The sequence below is a fragment of the Erythrolamprus reginae genome, chromosome 1, assembly GCF_031021105.1.
Source record: "Erythrolamprus reginae isolate rEryReg1 chromosome 1, rEryReg1.hap1, whole genome shotgun sequence".
NCBI classification, from domain to species: Eukaryota; Metazoa; Chordata; class Lepidosauria; order Squamata; family Dipsadidae; genus Erythrolamprus; species Erythrolamprus reginae.
The window spans coordinates 241,145,091-241,164,371 of NC_091950.1; the positions used below are offsets into that span (position 1 = coordinate 241,145,091).

At 38.7% G+C, this 19,281-nt stretch overlaps 1 protein-coding gene across 1 annotated transcript in view; it reads right to left on the bottom strand.

Annotated features, from left to right (window-relative positions):
- Positions 1-624: 624 nt before the first annotated feature.
- SLX4IP (SLX4 interacting protein) overlaps positions 625-19,281 on the bottom strand; it is a 100,208-nt gene continuing 81,551 nt past the window's right edge. The window contains exons 8-9 of the mRNA XM_070732643.1: positions 6,543-6,652; positions 625-1,739 (exon numbers count right to left, since the gene is read on the bottom strand). Coding sequence (XP_070588744.1) covers positions 1,643-1,739; positions 6,543-6,652 — 207 coding nt within the window. The 3' untranslated portion in view covers positions 625-1,642. The remainder of the gene's footprint in view (positions 1,740-6,542; positions 6,653-19,281) is intronic.

The following is a 19,281-nucleotide window of genomic DNA, read 5'->3' on the forward strand; positions in this document are numbered from 1 at the left end:
TTAAAACAGTATCAGTACTTTTTAAATTCAAATGCAAAGTAAACAATCTTTAAAAGCATTAAATTATTATATTGAAACAATTATATGATTTTTTTTCAAAAAGTATCATTTAACATTAATAGGATTACCAAAAAAAGACAATGAATTTCTAGATCAGAAATCCCCCCCCCCCCCCGCTAAAATTCATTTATCTTGAGGCATTTATTTCCTTCCTTTCGGGCCTACTGTACAGGGCTGTTGGGAGATTATATTGGGAAATAACATTCTCCCACTCTTTAAGAAAGAGTAAAAAGAAATGTGCACATACAAACAATTGTACATACAATATTATACGTACAAGTATATTATACATACAATAATACCCTGGCTTTGTAAGAAACAAAGCTAGGATATTATTGCTGGGTTCAATTGTCCTAGACAAATAAGCTCTGTAGCTATAAAGGTGCTAAGCCTGCTTGAAGCAATCCTAATGCAGTTTAATTTCCTCATCAACATTTATTGCAACAGGAAAAATGAGGCAATGGAACAGCAAAGCGTCTGCCACCATTTCTTCAAAATAAGTTTTGAATATGAAAAGTGATTTATCAGACAAGACACAGGAAAAAAAAGATGTTCAGAAACAGATTTTACAGAAGGAAAGTGTTTATTTCCCATTATACTATTAAATAAAAACAGGACTATGAAGAGCTGAGCAGACAAAGGACCATAAAACACATTTCTGTCATTGTGATGGAGAAACTTCAAATCAGTCAATTATAGACGAAGAAAAGAGAACTCAGAATGATTCCTTATGATTCAAGTTATGGAACTATCGCTGACTGCCGTGCATCTTGAATTCTGTTTATTTCAGTGTCCGTAAAAATCTCAAGGCTTAATTGGTTCAGGAATTGCTTTTAAATCTTGAGCAAGTTCTAGCTGTTTGTTACACATGACACAGGTAAAAGGGATAAGACATCACCAGAGGAAGGCACAGATTTTCTTGCCTTATCTTTTAGGTTTTACCTTTTTTTCGTTTCACCCTGTTTTTGGATCTCTCCCCCTCTCTCAACCCCTTTCTCTCCTGGCTTGGCATATTTCAGGAGTGAAACATTAAGGAATATTTGGTGACTGTGGCTGGATTGGGTCTGTCTGCACGACGCTGTAGCACTTCTCATAAAACCAGTCTCAAGGGGAAGGTTTTTTTTCCTTTAAGTCAGCAATTCTCCATCAGACGTGAATCCTGCCAAACCTCATTTGGGTCACGATGTGAGATTTGGTGGGGACTTCTCTCTGAAGCAGGACTCTTGCATCTGGGAACCGGGTGATCCTGGCCTTGGAGACATCTTTCTTCCTCCTGCTCCTGCATGCTCAACGCACTATTTCAGTTCTTTTGTTCACCCTTTGACTTTGGGTTTGGATGTGGCAGTGCTGACTCATAGCCCTGCTGAGGGTTCCTGCAGAGAAGTCATGTCTAACCACTCCACAAATGAAGTTTTTGCTGGCTGTTAGCGTTGCTTGGCTGTCTCCAGTCCGCATCGTTGCCCATTCTGAAACAGGAAGTCCCAAGCTGCTCTCAGCTGTATTTATGCAATCTTTTCATTGTGCTTTACGCCTACATTTTCAGTTCAGGCTGGAGCATCGAACTGGTTGACATGCATTCCTCTTACTCGGTGTCTGAATCTGGTGAGCCAAGATATACTTTTGTGGTGGCCATCCTAGGCTGGGGTTTCTTCTTCTTAGCATGTGCTGCCCTCTTCATTCTAAATAATAATAATAATAATTTTAAAGTGATAATTAAAACCATTTCAATTTGCATAATGCACATGTCTTTAACACTTCATTGTTTCTAGACATTTGGAAAACCTCCACTACTGGAAACGCTAAAATGATCTTGATGACTTTCCCCCATTATTCATCAGATTAAAAGATATCCATCTTGCCCCTGAGGGAAGTAATATTTTGTAAAACAATGAGCTCCATAGGAGTTAAAATTTAAATCCATGGGACAGATTGATATTCCATGCAGATGTTATAACCCACAATGTAGGTCATCTTGAAATGCTTCCCTTAAGCGATGGCTTCCAGCAAAGCAAGATGTGCAAATGTTCAGAAAGGAAAGTTGACTTCAATTTAGTGGGGTGGATTCGTTTTTCAACACCTTGATAATCTAGGGTATTTAGCATTCCATTCTCATGAACATGGCATATATCAAATTACGAAAGATGTGCATTATGATTTTACTTTAGAGATGTATGTATCTATTTACAAATTCAACATGCTTCCTCCAGCTAAAAGGCTAGCAGAGTTTAAAACATAATAACTTTGTTGCTATAACACAGAACATTTGCAATAGCTCCTTGGAGATTGCTTGCCTAGCCAATAAACCAGCTCCTGATTTGGTGCAGCTCTATCCTATATAATAATAGCAACACACTTAAACTTATATACTGCTTTACAACATTTTACAGCCCTCTCTAAGTGGTTTACCAAGTGAGCCTATTGTCCCCAACAATTTTACCCACCTCGGAAGGATGGAAGGATGAGTCAACCTTGAGCCTGGTGAGATTTGAACTGCCAAATTGCAGTCAGCCAGTAGGCAGCAGAAGTAGCCTGCAGTACTGCACTCTAACAACTATGCCACCAATGCTCATATATTATTTAAATACACATATGCCTATACATTTAAATATACATATTGTTCTATGCTGGGCTTTTCAGATTGAAAGGGCTAAAGGGCTAAACCTCAATATTTAAGTTTTGAATTACATGATTCAGTCTTTTAAAAGTTCAGGGAATATTTTTCTCTGCTGCAAAGTTATCAGATTAGCTTCTGGGAAAGGCACTAGTTTCAGAGCTACCGGCATCCCAACAAGATAAGGCAGACGATGAGTCATAGAATAAATATAAAAAATAGCTCACCACATTTTTGACAGGCATGCAGCTTTTAGCAAAGGACTTTTGCAAAGCAGGAATCAGGTTTTTAGGGGGCTTTTTCTAGAGCTCCAGATCTAACACAGCGCCCATGAAATCAAAGTTCATACTCCACCCAGAATTTCCCAAGATCCTTTTCTTTTATAACTGCTGAGAGTGGTCAGCAAACCCCCTAGATTTAAAGCTTCAAAATTACTTTCTTTTACCATGCAAATGTTGTTGTCTTCTTTGTAACCTCCTGAATCTAGCATCTAAGAATGGGTCATCCACTCTAATGTCTCCTTCATCCTCCGACTGGGACCACTCCCCCATTGATATACCTGCCACCTCTGGTGGTTCCTCGAGCTCACTCAGGTCACTTTCTCTTTCCCTCTCTCTCACTCTGCATCAGCTGGCAAACCCACTGGCCCAGGGTATCCAGAGGGGCCTGGCTCATCCTCCTTTGAATCTAACATTACCAGAGGTGGACGAGGAGCGGCCACAACACATATGAATGTATGTGTGTGTCTGTGTATGTAACATATTGACAGAAACATGCACGAACGCGCACACACTCAAATTTCATAAAGCCTGGTTCCCTTTGTTCCTGTGAAGTGTTCAGCACACACCAAGCCCTGTTCAAAAGAAATTTCTGAAGACTCCTATAAAAAATGGTATAAATGCCTAAAGAGTCTAGAAAAAATAGAAAAGCTATTTCTAAAATCTGGGTCTCCATTGTTCTATACTATATTTGGAAGCAAAATCTTCAGCTAGAGAAAATTAGATACAATAGCTAATCTTTCCAAGAGTGGTCACTGTCAAAACCCCTGCAAAAGTGCAGGGTTAAACTGTATACATTATCACAGCAAATTCCAGAAGAACACCACTAATCTGTTGATCTCCTTGGCCTTAGGTAACTTCAGTCATCATGAAGCTATCATCAGAAAAGCAGTGATGAAGTTCAAGGAAGTTCAAACAGAGTTCAAGGGAGAACAACATAAAAGAAGCCATTGATTGCTCCTAAAATGAACACTGATGCTCATTTCAAATTTATTAAAGAGCACCTGGATAATTGTTTATAGGAATATTCTATGGAAAAATGCTACTAAGATGAGCCGAGGTGGCGCAGTGGGTAGAGCACAGTTCTGCAGGCCACTGCTAGATCTGTAGGTCAGCGGTTCAAATCTTATCACCAGCTTAAGGTTGACTCAGCCTTCCATCCTTTCGAGGTGGGTAAAATGAGGACCCGGATTGTGGGAGCAATATGCTGGCTCTGTTAAAGAGTGCTATTGCTAACAGGTTGTAAGCCGCCCTGAGTCTAAGGAGAAGGGCGGCATAAAAAAAAATTGAATAAACAAACAAACAAATAAATAAGTTGAAGCTATTTGCCATGGCAGAATAGGCTAAGATTTTACACAGCAATATATGAGTATGATTGTACATTTTGTGATTAGTTACTGAATCTAAAGGCTGTACTTTTTCCCAATGACTTATTGCTTATTTGGTAACCTGAATGAATGACATAAGCATCTGCTGCGATTTGTTCAACTCCATCAGAGACACTCATAAGCAATAACCAGTGGTGTAAACTTTAAAAAATCAGAAAATTAAGATACTGGGTGTTTATTCGGAGAGCAGCAGTAGAGAAAGAAAACTCTTAAGCAATATGAAGTTAAATAGCACCATCTGTTACACACAACTGAACTTTAAGCAGCCTAAGTGTTAACCGCAGGCACAGCCAAATAGTGCTCTGGATCTTGAATTGTGAGATTAGCTTTCCCAGAAATGAAAAAGTCAATAATTGAAACTGAAGTTTAAATCATTTTAATGCTTTTTGCTACAAGATCGACACAGAAGTCTCGAAGTTCCTCAAAGATTAAAAGAATTTATCATGGAACATTTCTAATTAATGAAAGCTTATGTCATAATAAATTAGTTATTTCTAAGCTGCAGCAAGACGAACATGGCTCCAGCTTCAGAAATCTTTATTTTGAGCCAAGTTATATTGAAATAGAAGGACTATGCATAGTCTTTTCTTCAGCCTAAAGGACCCTCGTCTATTTCCAAACTATCAAAGGACCCCATTTTATTTTATAAAATTATTTTTACTGCTCCTATCATTCAAGTTACATCTCATCTTTCCATCTAAGCAGGATAATCAAGATAGCTTACAACATTCTAACAATAAAACTAGAAAATAAGAAAAAATAAATTAAAAGTTATCCAAAAACAGATCTACTGCAACACCTCAAATCATTTTTAAAGAAGTTCAAAAGCTCTGTATTCCTTAGTCCTAGTTCTAACAATAGAAAATTGAGGAACTAAGCATAACTCATGGAAGAATGCATTGCTTGGTCTACAAGTAATATTGGAGAAAGCTCACTTCTGCCTACAACAGGTATATGGCAGATGGATCTTGAACAGAAGAAACAATTTAAGCAAGTTTCTCCTCAGTATTTTAAATATCCAGGTAAGTCCCTAATGTGGAATTAGATAATTCAGAGTAGATATGGAATCCTGAGTAACTAGAGGGCTCATAGTATCAACCTGGCTGATGGAATCCTCAACAGATGAAGATTTGGATAAGACCATCCCAATAGCCTAAAGATTTGAAAGGTAGCAGGATAAAGACAAACAAACTACCAACAGTAAAAATACCTCCATAAGAAGGACAAATTTCTATCTCCCTCCTCACCATAGTCGAGTCTGTGTGTTTGGACATGTTGTCTTAATTCAACAGTTAGTGGTGTTTCTACTTTGATTTCTAAAAATAGATACTGTTATAGCACAATTACTTTAGGTTTCTCATATTAGTCTACAGTCCTGGCATTTCCTGATGGTCTCCCATCCAAATACCCATCAGGTTTGAGACTGCTTAAGTTTTTGAGATCAGGCTAGGTTGGTGCAGCAATCTAGCTGGATCAAAGAATAAATATTCCATTAGAAAAGAAGAGTGCTAATCTTCTTATATCTTGGAAAACACTGTTTTTTGTGATGAAGTCAACATTTAATCAAATCAGTTCTTTAGAAATAAGCACAATATATTGGAATCCACAAAAATAAAGTGATAAGATTTTTTTTAAAAAAATAGATATCCTACTACTAATTCCATCTATACACTTACCAGTACTTGCAATTAAGTGATATGTGGAAAGAGAAATTAGGGCATGGGATAGTGGTGGAATTAGCCCTTAATATGAATATAATTTGCCTTTAAAAACTAGAACAATTGTTTCAGATAAGATTATAAACTGCCTGCCTCTATCCCTCCAACAGCTTTTGAAAGAAAAGGGTTAAGTTGGACTCATTGGATCTTAGTTCATTTTTTCTTAAAATAATACTTTTAATTAGATCCATCTTTTACCCAACAAAATTAAATTCCATATATATATATAAAGTCAATTTAGCACGATTGGGAATACCAAAGCACAGGCTACTTTTTTCTGAGATCAATTCTCTCCCAAAACTTCCATTATAATTTAATTTTGTTCCTGGTCCCAGCCAATCGTTATTTTTAGAAAGTTGATTTTATTCAATGTTAACTTTACCCCCACATACTCTTGGAGGGAAGGAGACAGCTGCTTTGACATTATTAAATTTTGTATTCACATCTTGGTTACATAAAAAGTGCATGCTGTGGGAAGAGCACTCACAACTTTTTCAGCGTGTCTTGTTTTTCCTCTTGAGTCAGGGAAACCTGGCATTTTCTTTCTTCAGCTGAACCTTGAAAATATTCAGACACCTTGGTGAATAGATTCTCCTCCTATTCCAAAAAAACAAAACAAAACAAAAAACACCCAATACCATATAAATCCATTATTTCATTTTGCTTAATCCAAATGTTACACAATGCCGGTGCTCCTCATTATAGTTTCAAATGCCAACAAGCCAAATCTGAAGAGAAACATGTTTGATTCTGTGAAACGCTTTCTGCATCGCTAGCAATACTCTTTGGCTGTACATTTTTTCAGCTATTAAACTGAACCACAAATAAATATGGTCCATAAACCTGACTCCAGTCATGCTAAGAAATCATTGAGAAATACTTGGGGCCTGCACGGCTCAAATTATGTCATTTATCAAAAGTCTGTAAAACAGTCAGCAGCATACGCCACCAATTATTATTAAAGAAATTGAATGGCATGGTAAATGACTCCCGTAATAGTCCCATTATCACCTATGGGATGTTGTAAGACGATGTTACCCCCAGATTGATATTTCATGCTAAGATTGACTGAACAGTGGAAAAATTCATCCAGAGGTATTGTACCCATTATTTTATGACAGCTTTCCATTTGCATTTTTATCTTTAGATATCTCATGTATTATATGACATTGTTAACCACTATGGTGCACACACACCAGGGGAACAAAATATGGCCAATGCCAAGCGGCCCATATTCATCCCTCACTTATGGATGGTAATTGCCCAAGATGAGATTTCAATGATGGTCGGTACCATGATTAAGGCATGTAAACTAAAACTAGATCACAAAGATAATCCACAAGGGTTAAGGAATTCCATTTTAACTACAATTTAATTTATGGTTTGGGTTTTTAAACCTCATCCTAAGCCTAATCATAACATGTCCAGGAATAGTGTGTCAGCCAGGTAAATCTGCATTTGAATTACACATGAACAGTACTACTACTACTACTACTACTACTACTACTACTACTACTATTATTATTATTATTATTATTATTATTATTATTATTATTATTATGTCAATATAACACAGCAAACGAGATCACTATGCTGGATTTCGTATTTCATCACCAGTCGGGCGCTTCCCATGCACCTAGGACTGCGTGATGTAGCGGCGAATTATGTTTGCTGATCCCAGTAAAGCGGCCTTTTGCAATTGACAGGTGGAGATTTTGTCAATTCCGATGGTTTTTCAAATGTCCGCTGAGATCCTTTGGTACTGCACCCAGCGTGCCAAGTACCACTGGGATCACTTTCACTGGTTTATGCCAGAGTCGTTGCAGCTCGATTTTTAGATCTTCGTATTTCACTAATTTCTCTAGCTGCTTCTCCTCAATTCTGCTGTCTCCTGGGATTGCGATGTCGATGATCCATGCTTTCTTTTTCTCCACAATCAGGATGTCTGGTGTGTTATGCTTCAGAATTCGGTCAGTCTGAAGTCGGAAGTCCCACAGTAGTTTTGCTTACTCATTTTCAACCACTTTTTTGGGCTTATGATCCCACCAGTTCTTTTCCACTGGTAGATGGTAATTCTGGCACAAGTTCCAGTGGATCATCTGTGCCACAGCATTGTGTCTGTTTGTAGTCAGTCTGAGCGATCTTTTTGCAGCAGTTGAGTATGTGATCGATTGTTTTATCTTTTTCTTTACAGAGTCTGCACTTTGGGTCGTCTGTTGATTTTTCAATTCTGGCTTTGACAGCATTTGTTCTAATGGCCTGTTCTTGTGCCGCCAGTATTAGTCCTTCTGTCTCCTTTTTGAGTGTTCCACTTGTAAGCCATGACCAGGTCTTTTCTTTATCCACTTTGCCTTCAATCTTCTCCAAGAACTGGTCATGCAATGCTTTGTTTCTCCAACTGTTCATACGACATTGAGTTACAGTTTTTCGGTACTGGTCCTTAGTTTGCTTCACCTTGAGAAGCTTTCTATTGTTGACCTCCATCAATGCTGACTCTTTGCTCTTTTATTTATTTTATTTTATTTATTTATTTATTAGATTTGTATGCCGCCTCTCTCCGTAGACTCGGGGCGGCTCACAACAATAACAAGAACAATGTAAAAACAAATCTAATAATTTAAAAAACACTAAAAAGCCCATTATTAAAAGCAAACACACACACAAACATTCCATGTATAAACTGTATAGGCCCGTGGGAGATGTCTCAGTTCCCCCATGCCTGACGGCAGAGATGGGTCTTAAGAACTTTACGAAAGGCAAGGAGGGTGGGGGCAGTTCTAATCTCCGGGGGGAGCTGGTTCCAGAGGGTCGGGGCCGCCACAGAGAAGGCTCTTCTCCTGGGTCCCGCCAAACGACATTGTTTAGTCGACGGGACCCGGAGAAGGCCAACTCTGTGGGACCTAACCGGTCGTTGGGATTCGTGCGGCAGAAGGCGGTCCCGGAGGTATTCTGGTCCGATGCCATGAAGGACTTTATAGGTCATAACCAACACTTTGAATTGTGCCCAGAAATTGATCGGCAACCAATGCAGACTGCGGAGTGTTGGTGTGACATGGGCATATCTTGGAAAGCCCATGATTGCTCTCGCAGCTGCATTCTGCACGATCTGAAGTTTCTGAACACTTTTCAAAGGTAGCCCCATGTAGAGAGCATTACAGTAGTTGAACCTCGATGTGATGAGGGCATGAGTGACTGTGAGCAGTGAGTCCGGTCCAGATAGGGCCACAACTGGTGCACCAGGCGAACCTGGGCAAACGCCCCCCTTGCCACAGCTGAAAGATGTTTCTCTAATGTGAGCTGTGGATCGAGGAGGACGCCCAAGTTACGGACCCTCTCTGAGGGGGTCAATAATTCCCCCCCAGGGTTATGGAAGGACAGATGGAATTGTCCCTGGGAGGCAGGACCCACAGCCACTCCGTCTTATCCGGGTTGAGTTTGAGTCTGTTGACACCCATCCAGACCCCAACAGCCTCCAGGCACCGGCACATCACTTCCACTGCTTCGTTGACTGGACATGGGGTGGAGATGTACAACTGGGTATTATCCGCATACTGATGATACCTCACCCCATGCCCTTGGATGCTGTCCTTCACATAGTCAGCTAATGCATGCTTCTCTTCTTCCACTGTCTGCTTCACTTGCAAAAGTCCTCTGCCGCCTATTTTCCTTGGTAAATACAGCCTGTCAACGTCACTGCAGGGGTGTAGTGCATGATGGATCGTCATTAATTTTCTGGTTTTCCTGTCCAAGTTGTCCAGCTCTGCTTGAATCCAGTTCACTATGCCAGCTGTATATATAATGACAGGTATGGCCCAAGTATTTATAGCTTTGATAGTGTTGCCACCATTCAGTTTGCTCTTCAAACTTTTTCTGGTCCTCTGGATGTACTCTTGGCTGATCAAAGTTTTCACATGACCATACTTGATATTATCCAGTTGCAAGATGCCCAAGTATCTGTAGGCTTCTAATTGGTGGCACTTGATGGTTTGACCATTTGGCATTTCAATGCCCTCACTTTCAGTGATTTTCCCCTTTTTCAGTGCCACTGTGGCACATTTATCCAGACCAAACTCCATGCTGATGTCATTGCTAAAGATTCGCACAGTGTTGGTCAGTGACTGTATCTCAGTTTCTAATTTTCCATACAACTTCAGGTCATCCATATACAGCAGGTGTGAAATTTTTGGTGAATTCCTAGCAGTTTGGTCGCCTAGGTTTGTTTTCTGTAGGATGAGTGACAGTGGGATTATAGCGATGATGAATAGCAATGGGGACAAAGAGTCCCTGGAAGATGCCCCTTCTGATGTTGATCAGTCCATAGCTTTCATTCCCAACAAAAAGCTCAGTCTTCCAGTATTTCATCGCCTTTTCTATGAATTTCCTGATGTTTTCATTGACTCCAATGACTTCCAGGCGTTTTATGACCCAGCTGTGTGGCAATGAGTTAAAGGCTTTCTTGTAGACAATCCAGGTCATGTATAGGTTTGTTTTCCTGTTCTTACAGTTCTCCAAAATCATTTTATCAATTAGGAGCTGGTCTTTCGTACCTCTGCTTCGTCTTTTATTGCCTTTTGCTCCACTGGCATGATGTCATTTTCTTCTAGGTAGTCCTGAATTCATTATTATTATTATTATTATTATTATTATTATTATTATTATTATTATTATTTGTATGCCGCCTTTCTCCGAAGACTCAGTACATACTGTAAATATCAATGTTTATTACATTTCATTGAAGAAAAGCAAGATAGGTTGCCAGTAATAAATTTTCTGGCCTTCTTATTTCTGTTTATATCCTCTGCTATTCTATTAGTTACAACTTGATACAGCATTAGCCTAGTCGCCCTCCATCTCTAAGCAGTTCAAGATCATTCTCTTAGCCCGATATTTTCATGTTTGAACTAAGGGGGAAGCAATGAGCTGATATGATACATCATATGATTGATCCAATGCATTTTTAGATCTCAACACAAAAGGAAACATAGCACCTGTGGTGACAGGTGGTACAAATGCAATAAACACATTGAAGGTATCCCACCAAGAACACATTCAGCAGTTCTTACGTAGATCATGGTTCCTCAGATCTGAATAACTACCCAACTATCTGTATTTTTTGGACTTTTAAGACACACCTAAATTTTGAAGAGGGGAAAAAAAATTCACCTCTGTACACCCCATTTTGGGGGGGGGGGGTGTTAGGGGGGCTTTTCCAGGTTTTTTTCCTGCCTGTTTTTGAGGCTTTGTTTGGGAGCTTGGGCAGAATTTTTGAGGCTCTTTTCTTTTGGCTCAATTTTGAGGCTTCCTCTAGCTTGTTTTCAAGGCTTTTGAGTCCATTTTGAGATTTTTTCTAGCTCAATTTTGAGGCCTTTTGGCAGTTTTTGAGGTTTTTTTCCTATCCAATTTTGAGGCTTTTTCCGGTCCGTTTTTGAAACAGGGCAAAAAAGGGCCGAAAAAAGCCCCCAAAACCTCCCGTCTGGAGGCCAAGAAATGTGATGTGTGGGCGGTACTTGGGCAATATTTGGTCTATAAGACGCACAGACATTTTCACTCCCTTTTGGGAGACAAAAAAAAGCATCTTATAGTCCAAAAAATACAGTAAGTCTCTACCACTGTAATGTTTTTTCAGCAAACTTCAATTGTAATATACAGTATGGCAAGCCCACTTTTGTGACATGGCCTATTGGTGTGGCTTTCATCAAGAGAGTTAACTCATAACTAGGGGTGGTTTCCAGTTGAATTTTGCTACTGGTGAACATCCGCGCATACATCCCACTGCACAGTTAATAATAATAATAATTCAATATTTTATTAAATTTGTATGCCGCCCCTCTCCGAGGACTCAGAACGGCTGACAACAATACACCATATACAAATCTAATGTTAAAGAACAATTTAAAACCCTTGTTATACAAAGAAAACAATCACACAACCTAACAGACCATACATAAAACCATAATAGCTTGGGGTATATCAGTTTCCCCATGCCTGGTGACATAGGAGGTTTTGAAAGGCAAGGAGGGTGGTGGCAGTCCTAATCCCTGGGGGGAGTTGATTCCAGAGAGCCAGGGCCGCCAGGGAAGGCTCTTCCCCTGGGTCCCATCAGATGGCATTGTTTAGTCGATGGGACCCAAAGAAAGCCAACTCTGTGGAACCTAATCGGTCACTGGGATTCGTGCAGCAGAAGACAGTCCCGGAGATATTCTGGTCTGATGCCATGTAGGGCTTTATAGGTCATAACCAACACTTTGAATTGTGACTGGAAACTGATTGGCAGCCAGTGCAAGCCGCGGAGTATTGACAAGACATGGGCATATCTGGGAAACCCATGATTGCTCTCACGGCCGCATTCTGCACGATCCGAAGTTTCCGAAAACTTTTCAAAGGTAGCCCCATGCAGAGAACGTTGCAGTAGTCGAACCTCGAGGTGATGAGGGCGTGAGTGACTGTGAGCAGTGACTCCCTGTCCAAGTAGGGCCACAGCTGGTGCACCAGGCGAACCTGGGCAAACACCCTCCTCGCCACAGTTGAAAGATGGTGCTCTAATGTTAGCTGCGGATCGAGGAGGATGCCCAAGTTGCGGACCCTCTCTGAGGGGGTCAGTAGTCCCTCCCAAGGGTAATGGACAGACAGATGGAATTGTCCTTGGGAGGCAAAACCCACAGCCACTCCGTCTTGTCAGTTTCACTTCTCTACATGCTCAGGACCACATTACAAGCCAAAACACAGCTGAGGAGCTTCTCAGCTATGCTTCGGACGAAGCATAAAGGTTGACATTAAGACGAGGGTGGGTGGGAAAACTTCTTCCGACACGGAGGTGCTGGGGGGAAAATGGCTGAAAATTGCATCATCAGTGGATTCCTACTGGTGTGGTGCTCTGGACCTCACCGGTAGAAACCCACCATTGCCCATAAGTGAAATATATTACTTAAAACTTAACGAGTTATAACATGTGGAAAATACCTGAGGGCCACATAGGTGGTTTTTTGGTGGGGTGTTTTTTTTTTGTATTATGAATTTAAAGCAATTTTAGAGAGGGCTCTGAATTTAACCGCAATAATTGTGAAGGCAGAAGACAATGTTATATCTTTTTCATGTAATCCATTTTCACAAACAAAACTGTTCCTTCTCTCAATATGTTTTTTCCACTAAAGAAAGAATGGGGGGATGGGGGGTGAGGTGCAGTTTGCATCTGAAGAAAGAAAAAGCCTCAGGATTTATTTTGACCATAAATTAAGCCTATAGGAAAGGGATGACATATCTATCTTCCCCTGGTGCTCCATTCAAAGTTTATAGAAAGCTTCTCTCACAAGAAAAAGCCTCTGTTGGGATATTTCCTGTGTCTCTCCCACGGTCCTACTAACATGACTAAGACTCTTCAAGGACACTTGATAAAGCTTATAATTTCACCTGTTGCCTCCATCTGCTTTGAAATTAATTGCTTGTGGCTGAAACTGGCTGGTAAGAAAAATAACTGCCCCGTTTTTTTTTTCAAAAAGTGGCAAAAAGGAGTTAAGGTTTTGCAAAATAACAGAAAAACAAAATTGTATGTGAAACATTTCCCAACATGTCCTGCAAGTACAGTAGATTTTCCCCTTGGAGCCACACCCTGCCTGTGTTTTATTTTGAGAACCGAACAATTAATGTAAGGAATGTGAGTCATTCTCTGAATGACACTGTGAGAGCTCAAGAGCCTCATTTTTTAAAGAAGAGGGATATAAATGAAAAATAGAGCCATTCCACAATAAAGGCAACAATTAAGCAGAATAGACATTTCATATAATACCCATTATGGTATTAACAATGATATTTTCATAATTAATGAACTGGGGGATCAGGGAGGCAGAGAGGAATGTATACAGAGTTAAGGAGATTTGTTTTGAGAATACAGTTGCTTATTTCCTGTGGGAATGACATGGCTTGCAAAAAATAGAGAAAATATAATTCGAGTTCTTATCCTGCTGAGTCAATCCACATTCTTTTACTTATCTAAACTCTCTCTCTCTCTCTCTCTCTCACGCACACACCACAGAATATATACAAATATATATTTTAAAAAGGCTTATAATCGTTATATGAACTGTTAACATGGTGTAAAATGTTAATGATTGGGAAGATTAAGGTTGTAAAGCAGGTGATTGTTTTGGTACTACCAGTGGTCTACTTTATCCTCTTAGTAGATGATCTGTGCAGAAAGGTAGGTTAAGAACATGTGATCCTAACAGTTCTAGATTTCTCAGTAACCAAGATAGTATTCTAGATCAGTGTTTCCCAACCTTGGCAACTTGAAGATATCTGGACTTTAACTCCCAGAATTCCCCAGCCAGCATTTGCTGGCTGGTGGATTCTGGGAGTTGAAATCCAAATATCTTCAAGTTGCCAAGGTTGGGAAACACTGTTCTAGATCATTTGGCTGACTTGGGCTGAAGAGGCACTGAGTATTGAACAGAAAAGCTGGGGGAATATCCCATGAATAGACTGATAAGAATTCTATAATCCTATTCTATTATTATATTATAGTTATTATTCTATAATAACAATAGAATAATAACTTTGTCACTTTGAATGTAAACTAATTGCCATACAGTATTTTGTTGCATACAGTTCTCAAAGGGTCACTACCTCCAATATACTCTATATAAGAGAATACATACATACACACATACACAAGACTAGTTCAGATGTATACCTGTACATAGGAAGTTTACCAAATGGATGGCGTAGGGAACAAAGCTATTACAGAATCTGCTAGTCCTGCTAGAAATATTTCGAAACCTTCACCCAGATGGGAACAACAGAAATAGGCCATAAAGTGAGTTTATGGGGTCTCTAATAATGGCTCTAAGCACATAGCACTTATAAGTATTATCCTGAATGAGGGAAGCAAGCTTCCTATAATCTTCTCAGGTGTCCTTATCACTCATGTCCAACCCATAAGTATTTCCCTGATCAGTTCTTCTATCTTACCATACATTCAGAGATTGTATAATTTCCTTACTTAGAAATAGTTTGAAAATTCTAAGGATTTTCATGGTTGGGCTTGTACTTCTTAAGCAAGGAGCATCTTGAGAATTCAATAAATGGACATTGAATTCTGTCCTTTTGTTTATTTGCAAATACCTCTGTTTGTCCCCAGCACATGTTGGGTTCGAAGTTAGCATGAAATTTTGGGAGCAGAACAAAAGAGAGGAGGGGTTTTTTTTACACAAGCATGCATCTGGTTTCATAATGGTTGATGGAGCTTTATTGCTATTTCTGCATATTCTGTAAAAATCTTTCACTGGATCAAGAAACCCACAAAGAAACTCTGAGCTTAAAAAATACAAAATATTCACCCCAGAGGTTAAAAAATAAAAAAGAACTGGATCTTGGTAAAGAAATAGTAAGCATAAGAAAAAACCCTATCTGGCAACCTACAGAGGTGGTCTAAACCATAAATGCATCAGATATCAGAATATTTCATAATCACATCAACATGTTGGCTGAGGAATTCTGGGAGATGAGATCCATACATCTTCAAGTTGGAAAGGTTGAGAAATGCTGGTTTACACAATGTGATTATGCTGTCAGGATGCTACATATGCCATCATCATTTAGTTGACCTAGCTTAAAGAGATCCTTCTGGAGCTTTTCCCAATTCAATTCAATAAATTTGGGGTGCAAGCACGTATTAAAGAAAGGGGTGTCACAGTCAATTTCATTGAGGACCACATCAGGGTTGTGTTTGACTTTGGGGGCACGAGCAGCTTGACGTCACTCATCTAGGCTCAGTTTTCGTCCTTAGCCCTCTGCCAATGAAAACAGAAGATGCATGTGACCTGCCTGGGCTCTGTTTTTGCTGCCAGAGGTACCACAGGCCAGTCCTTCATAGTTTCCACGGTAGGCCCGTGAGCCAGATCTTAGTGATCCAGCTCACAGGTCTTGAGTTTGATATCCTTGTGTTAAAGGAATCATGAAGCATTCCTCCTATTGCTTTCCGTCTCAGATATTTTGTTTGGCAATATAACCAGCAAATATGTACACACTGGAATATAAGAAGTTGCTTTTGAAACAAACAAACAAACAAACAAACAAACAAACAAACAAACAAACAAACAAACAAACAAACTATGGTTTGTCACACAAGTTGAACTGGCTGGGTTCCTAGACTAGGTGTTCTTCCTCCCACTGCCTCTATGCCTGTATGCCACACAATCCTTGTGGTGTTTTCTACTTGGCATAGATTGTCCCATGTTATAGCAACACTGGGACCATTCCAGCGTTGGGTTGCTTCCAGTTCTATGAAACAGTAGCACTTGTGACAAACCAGTAGCAGTGGGTTTTAGAACCCACTACTGGGCCATTCGTTTCAGAACCATCTAAATCTTAATTTTGTAGCAATTGTCAGATCTTAAAAAGTATCAGAATGTTTCTATATGCTGTCTTACAGTCCTTTGTTATAAGGACTTGTCATAAACATTGTTATTTTAAAACTCTAATTCAAAATACAAAAGCCTGTTTCTTAAATCTAATTATGGTAGCAATTAAAAATAACTGTCTTGACTTAAAAGGTCAAGAGAACTTATTCTTTTTTAACTTTTGATTTTTAACAAGACATCTGTATAGTCCAAAAAGTTACTGTAAATTAATAAATTAAATTAATAAATTAAAATTGGATAATACGTATATAGTTGAAAATTGTTTCTTTTGTCAGCAGTGTTTTGTTTCTCAGTTATTTATTTATGCATTGATATTGAGCCTTTGGGAAATTGTTCTTTATATATGATTTCAGAGTTTGTTTTGTTGATATCTTTATTAGTTAAGTAATAAGAGGTTGTTTTCCTATTTCTTATTTGTGTTTCATAGTGTTTAATTATTTAAAGAATACACTGGAATATGAAAAAAATATGAATTTGTCCAGTTTTGTTGACACCTTGTACAAATATTTATTTTATCTTTCAATTTTTGCATTTGCAGCACTTCAAGTAGTGATCTGAGGATCACTACTGCTTGAAATATATTAGGTTTTGAATTATTTTTCTCTCTTGAGTATTAAAGATCCCATTAATTTGTGTTACCCATCAATTTAAGAAATACAATATTCTCTTCATCTTTCACCCCAACTTATTAATAAGATATTGAAGGGGAAAGTACTTTGAATCCTATATTACCTTTCTTCAATTCAATGGAGAATAATTTGTATTCAATTTACATACTTCTTTATGCCATCAAACCCATGCTCAATTAACTTGTTAATCATCATATCATAGCATATTTTATGAAAATATTTTTTTAACATCAAGATGTATTATTCCTATAGCATTTCCATAATCTTTTAAATTGCCTAATTTAAAAAAATGAGATAAGGTTAGCCTGTCAAGAATCATTCTTGATAGATCTAAGCTAACATCTGGTAACTGACACATTATTAACCCTTACAATTTGATTTCTTTAGCATCTGCTCTCAAATCTTGCCCGGTACTGTATCTCTCTGAGACTAACTTCAGCCGCTTGCTGGATTGTCCTATTTTTCCCTATATGGGAAAAGAATTGATTTCCTCCAATCACCAGGCAAGCTAGTTAGTTAATTAATTAATTAACTTCTAAAACTCCCTTTTATACTGAACAAGCGGAAAAAGCTTCCGCTTTCTTCTAAGATGTCCAAAATCAGCTCCCTGGAATCAGCTCAACGGGGAGATTCGCACTGCCCCACCCTCCTTGCCTTCCGTAAAAGTTTAAAGACCTATTTATGCTGCCAGGCTTGGGGCCATTACATCCTAGGCCCCTGACCAATGAGTGTTTAGGTTTTTTTGTTGAAAGAATAATGATGAATGCTTTTAAACTATATTGGAGTTTTTAATTATATTAATTATATTAATTGGATTTTTAGATGTATTTGCTATTTTCTTTTGATATGTTGTGAGCCGCCCCGAGTTCTCGGAGAGGGCGGCATACAAATCCAATCAATCAATCAATCAATCAATCAATCAATCAATAAATAAAATATGTAGGATATTGTTGCAGCTACTCCTTAAAGTATCATTTATCCCCTCATATATAAGGAAGGCATAATTCTTAATGGATTAGTTCAGTCCTTTACATTTACTATAGATTTGTTTTATACGCGTAGTAGCTATCCACTACTATATTTTTGGAGGACATAGTTGTATCTTCTGTACTAATTAAATCAGTTTCTCTTCTACTGGTCAATATCACTTATTTTTTTCTGAATGCTAATCTGTTTCAATGGTAAGAGCCCAAAAATGTTTGTGTTCCAGCAGTATAGAATATTCCCTATGTGTCTTATTTTCAGTTATTATTCTCATCTGCTGAGCTTGTTTATTCTATCTGATTGTCTTTCTCATAGTTACTTTGGCTAATTTCTGCTTTAAAAAAACTTCCTTTCTTTGAACTGAGAAATTGTCTTTTCCCATCGGTTTATATATACACATTCGTTGCTTTATCTTTTGTTTTGTTTTTCAACCTTCATACTACAAATTACAAATAGAGGCCAAGATCTTTTCCAACCAACAAGCCACAAGCACTGCATATTATGTTCTAAACTTCCTGTCCAATCATGTTTGATCTTGTTTCTTACCATAAGTAGAAAGTATTTTGTTTCTCTTCTTGAATTTTGAGGTTAGTCAAGTACAAACACTTGATTTAGAGTGAAAATTTGATAGGAAATTCCTCTTAAACATCATTACATAACTCCAGTTAGCACTCCATGTTTGCTTGTTCAACGATATGTTCAACTACCTCTTCTGGAGAACTCAAAATACTTCCATATTTCTAGTGGTATATGCTATTGGCTGAAAGATTCCATCAACTGTTCTTTTAATTCAGGAAGTTTTTCATCAAAACTTCTGGATGCTGTGCTTTTAAAAAAAAATAACATAGTCATCCAAAAGAAATGTAATGTTTTCAAATTATTGTAGAACACGGGTGTCAAACTTGCATTATTATGATGGCATCACATGACATATCATGACTTTTTTCTCTTCGCTAAATCAGGCGTGGCCATGATCAGAGCATGAGGCATGCAGGCTACGAGTTTTGACAACCCTGTCCCTATGCTCAGCAGTTACTAACCACTAAACCGCTTTGGTCGCGTTGATGGATGATCTCTGGCGGGCCCGGGACAGGGGTTTATCCTCTGTCCTGGTGCTCCTTGACCTCTCAGCGGCTTTCGATACCATCGACCATGGTATCCTTCTGCACCGGCTGGAGGGGTTGGGAGTGGGAGGCAC